The sequence below is a fragment of the Oncorhynchus masou genome, unplaced genomic scaffold (assembly GCF_036934945.1).
Source record: "Oncorhynchus masou masou isolate Uvic2021 unplaced genomic scaffold, UVic_Omas_1.1 unplaced_scaffold_13284, whole genome shotgun sequence".
NCBI lineage: Eukaryota > Metazoa > Chordata > Actinopteri > Salmoniformes > Salmonidae > Oncorhynchus > Oncorhynchus masou.
In genome coordinates this window covers 223-5,641 of record NW_027003157.1, presented here as the reverse complement: position 1 = coordinate 5,641, position 5,419 = coordinate 223, and the positions used below count along the sequence as shown (strand labels likewise).

The window sequence follows — 5,419 nt, the reverse complement described above, 5'->3', positions numbered from 1 at the left end:
GGATAGGATCTTACCACCCTGATAGAAGACAGGAGTCAACAACCACACACCATGACCATCTGTAGTCAACAACCACACACCATGACCATCTGTAGTCAACAACTACACACCATGACCATCTGTAGTCAACAACTACACATCACGACCATATGTAGTCAACAACCACACACCATGACCATCTGTAGTCAACAACCACACACCATGACCATCTGTAGTCAACAACCATATACCATGACCATTTGTAGTCAACAACCATACACCATGACCATCTGTAGTCAACAACCATACACCATGACCATCTGTAGTCAACAACCACACACCATGACCATCTGTAGTCAACAACCACACACCATGACCATCTGTAGTCAACAACCATACACCATGACCATATGTAGTCAACAACCACACACCATGACCATATGTAGTCAACAACCACACACCATGATCATCTGTAGTCAACAACCACACACCATGACCATCTGTAGTCAACAACCATACACCATGACCATCTGTAATCAACAACCATACACCATGACCATCTGTAGTCAACAACCATACACCATGACCATCTGTAGTCAACAACCACACACCATGACCATCTGTAGTCAACAACCACACACCATGACCATCTGTAGTCAACAACCAAAACACCATGACCATCTGTAGTCAACAACCATACACCATGACCATCTGTAGTCAACAACCATACACCATGACCATATGTAGTCAACAACCACACACCATGACAATCTGTAGTCAACAACCACACACCATGACCATATGTAGTCAACTACCATACACCATGACCATCTGTAGTCAACAACCACACACCATGACTATATGTAGTCAACAACCATACACCATGACCATCTGTAGTCAACAACCATACACCATGACCATATGTAGTCAACAACCACACACCATGACCATCTGTAGTCAACAACCACACACCATGACTATATGTAGTCAACAACCACACACCATGACCATCTGTAGTCAACAACCACACACCATGACTATATGTAGTCAACAACCATACACCATGAACATATGCACACACACACAAAGGACTCGGTGTTGAGGAAGAACAGGGTGCAGTAGTCTCACCAGAGAGCTGGTGTAGGTGGGGTCTGAGGAGTTCTCCTGGAGGAAACGGGACAGGCCGAAATCAGACACCTTACACACCAGGTTGCTGTTGACCAGGATGTTGCGGGCGGCCAGGTCTCTGTGGACGTAGCTCATCTCAGACAGGTACTTCATGCCCGACGCGATGCCACGCAGCATGCCCACCAGTTGGATGGGAGTGAACTGACCATCGTTCAACTGCAGAGAGAGACGAGGAGAGTTAGAGATCTGTAAGAAACAATTCAATATGTGTGTAAGAGGGATGGGTTGAGGGAGAGTCAGAGACCAGAAGTGACATAGTGAAATAATGACACATAAGGAAGGGGTTGTGTGTGTGTTTGTGCTTGTTTGTGTGTATCTGTTTTTGTGTGTGTGTGTCTGTGTGCGTTTGTGTGGAAGGCTCAGAGACGGTATATAGACTGACCCTAAGGAAGGAGTCAAGCGCTCCGTTCTCCATGAACTCAGTGAGGATCATGACGGGACAGGAAGCAGTGATGATGCCCTCCAGGTGGATGATGTTGGGGTGCTGGAACTGGCCCATGATGCTAGCCTCCGACAGGAAGTCCCGCCTCTGTTTGTCTGTGTAGCCACTCTTCAGGGTCTTGATGGCCACGTAGTTCTCCTTCTTCCCTGGGACCTTCAGCCTCCCCCGACACACCTCCCCAAACTCCCCTAGAGACAAGCAAGTGAAACATGAGTCAGTACAGTACATACATGATAGAACAGCAGCCTATCCACCAGTCTGTTTAATAATATCAGAGACAGCCTATCCACCAGTCTGTTTAATAATATCAGAGAGACAGCCTATCCACCAGTCTGTTTAATAATATCACAGAGAGACAGCCTATCCACCAGTCTGTTTAATAATATCACAGAGAGACAGCCTATCCACCAGTCTGTTTAATAATATCACAGAGAGACAGCCTATCCAACCGTCTGTTTAATAACATCACAGAGAGACAGCCTATCCACCAGTCTGTTTAATAACATCACAGAGAGACAGCCTATCCACCAGTCTGTTTAATAATATCAGAGAGACAGCCTATCCACCAGTCTGTTTAATAATATCACAGAGAGACAGCCTATCCACCAGTCTGTTTAATAATATCGCAGAGAGACAGCCTATCCACCAGTCTGTTTAATAATATCACAGAGAGACAGCCTATACACTAGTCTGTTTAATAATATCAGAGAGAGACAGCCTATCCACCAGTCTGTTTAATAATATCACAGAGAGACAGCCTATCCACCAGTCTGTTTAATAATATCAGAGAGAGACAGCCTATCCACCAGTCTGTTTAATAATATCACAGAGAGACAGCCTATCCACCAGTCTGTTTAATAATATCAGAGAGACAGCCTATCCACCAGTCTGTTTAATAATATCACAGAGAGACAGCCTATACACTAGTCTGTTTAATAATATCAGAGAGAGACAGCCTATCCACCAGTCTGTTTAATAATATCACAGAGAGACAGCCTATCCACCAGTCTGTTTAATAATATCAGAGAGAGACAGCCTATCCACCAGTCTGTTTAATAATATCACAGAGAGACAGCCTATCCACCAGTCTGTTTAATAATATCACAGAGAGACAGCCTATCCACCAGTCTGTTTAATAATATCGCAGAGAGACAGCCTATCCACCAGTCTGTTTAATAATATCAGAGAGACAGCCTATCCACCAGCCTGTTTAATAATATCACAGAGAGACAGCCTATCCACCAGTCTGTTTAATAATATCACAGAGAGACAGCCTATCCACCAGTCTGTTTAATAATATCAGAGAGACAGCCTATCCACCAGCCTGTTTAATAATATCACAGAGAGACAGCCTATCCACCAGTCTGTTTAATAACATCACAGAGAGACAGCCTATCCACCAGTCTGTTTAATAATATCGCAGAGAGACGGCCTATCCACCAGTCTGTTTAATAATATCAGAGAGACAGCCTATACACTAGTCTGTTTAATAATATCACAGAGAGACAGCCTATCCACCAGTCTGTTTAATAATATCACAGAGAGACAGCCTATCCACCAGTCTGTTTAATAATATCAGAGAGACAGCCTATCCACCAGCCTGTTTAATAATATCACAGAGAGACAGCCTATCCACCAGTCTGTTTAATAACATCACAGAGAGACAGCCTATCCACCAGTCTGTTTAATAATATCGCAGAGAGACGGCCTATCCACCAGTCTGTTTAATAATATCGCAGAGAGACAGCCTATCCACCAGTCTGTTTAATAATATCAGAGAGACAGCCTATCCACCAGTCTGTTTAATAATATCACAGAGACGGCCTATCCACCAGTCTGTTTAATAATATCACAGAGAGACAGCCTATCCACCAGTCTGTTTAATAACATCACAGAGAGACGGCCTATCCACCAGTCTGTTTAATAATATCACAGAGAGACAGCCTATCCACCAGTCTGTTTAATAATATCACAGAGAGACGGCCTATCCACCAGTCTGTTTAATAATATCACAGAGAGACAGCCTATCCACCAGTCTGTTTAATAATATCACAGAGAGACAGCCTATCCACCAGTCTGTTTAATAACATCACAGAGAGACAGCCTATCCACCAGTCTGTTTAATAATATCGCAGAGAGACGGCCTATCCACCAGTCTGTTTAATAATATCGCAGAGAGACAGCCTATCCACCAGTCTGTTTAATAATATCACAGAGAGACAGCCTATCCACCAGTCTGTTTAATAATATCACAGAGAGACAGCCTATCCACCAGTCTGTTTAATAATATCACAGAGAGACAGCCTATCCACCAGTCTGTTTAATAATATCAGAGAGACAGCCTATCCACCAGCCTGTTTAATAATATCGCAGAGAGACAGCCTATCCACCAGTCTGTTTAATAATATCAGAGAGACAGCCTATCCACCAGTCTGTTTAATAATATCGCAGAGAGACAGCCTATCCACCAGTCTGTTTAATAATATCGCAGAGAGACAGCCTATCCACCAGTCTGTTTAATAATATCGCAGAGAGACAGCCTATCCACCAGTCTGTTTAATAATATCGCAGAGAGACAGCCTGAGACCCACCGGCACCAATGACCTCCTCAATCTTGACAAAGGAAACATCAATCTCCTTGGCAAACTCCCGTACGGCTTCGTTAGGGTCCTCGTAGGTAAAGGGGTCAATATAGACCTTGACTCCTGAGGAGAGGAGGGGGGGAATTAAACGACGAACCAGCCATGGTCACATACGGACTAAAATATGAATAACATGACTTTTAACAAATCTGTATGCACTATTTGCGTGTGTATGTGTGTGTGTGTGTACTCACCTTGGCCCAGGAGGTACTGTCCATGTTTGTCACTCAGCTCTGGGTCCTTCATTCTACTGTGTCTGCTGTGGAAAAGAACCGAGTGTGGGAGAGGAAGGAGGGAGAGGGGGAAAGAGTGTGGGAGAGGAAGGAGGGAGAGGGGGAAAGAGTGTGGGAGAGGAAGGAGGGAGAGGGGGAAAGAGTGTGGGAGAGGAAGGAGGGAGAGGGGGAAAGAGTGTGGGAGAGGAAGAGGAGGGGAGAGGGGGAAGAGGAGGAAGTGGGAGAGGAAGGAGGGGGAGAGGGGGAAAGAGTGTGGGAGAGGAAGGAGGAGAGAGGGGGAAAGAGTGTGGGAGAGGAAGGAGGGAGAGGGGGAAAGAGTGTGGGAGAGGAAGGAGGGAGAGGGGGAAAGAGTGTGGGAGAGGAAGGAGGGAGAGGGGGAAGAGTGTGGGAGAGGAAGGAGGGAGAGGGGGAAAGAGTGTAGGGAGGAGAGGAAGGAGGGAGAGGGGGAAAGAGTGTGGGAGAGGAAGGAGGGAGAGGGGGAAAGAGTGTGGGAGAGGAAGGAGGGAGAGGGGGAAAGAGTGTGGGAGAGGAAGGAGGGAGAGGGGGAAAGAGTGTGGGAGAGGAAGGAGGGAGAGGGGGAAAGAGTGTGGGAGAGGAAGGAGGGAGAGGGGGAAAGAGTGTGGGAGAGGAAGGAGGGAGAGGGGGAAAGAGTGTGGGAGAGGAAGGAGGGAGAGGGGGAAAGAGTGTGGGAGAGGAAGGAGGGAGAGGGGGAAAGAGTGTGGGAGAGGAAGGAGGGAGAGGGGAAAGAGTGTGGGAGAGGAAGGAGGGAGAGGGGGAAGAGTGGGAGAGGAAGGAGGGAGAGGGGGAAAGAGTGTGGAGAGGAAGGAGGGAGAGGGGAAAGAGTGGGAGAGGAAGGAGGGAGAGTGGGAAGAGTGTGGGAGAGGAAGGAGGGAGAGTGGGAAAGAGTGTGGGAGATGAAGGAGGGAGAGTGGGAA

At 46.6% G+C, this 5,419-nt stretch overlaps 1 protein-coding gene across 1 annotated transcript; it reads right to left on the bottom strand.

Moving 5' to 3' along the window:
* Positions 1 to 3: 3 nt before the first annotated feature.
* Positions 4 to 4,646, bottom strand: LOC135530382 (ephrin type-B receptor 4a-like; the record flags this gene model as incomplete). Its single annotated transcript, XM_064958717.1, has 5 exons — positions 4,446 to 4,646; positions 4,201 to 4,314; positions 1,550 to 1,797; positions 1,108 to 1,323; positions 4 to 18 (listed from the first exon to the last, which is right to left on the bottom strand). Coding segments are annotated over exons 1-5 (645 nt in total), but the record flags the coding sequence as incomplete, so codon positions are not given.
* Between the last annotated feature and the right edge of the window lie 773 nt (positions 4,647 to 5,419).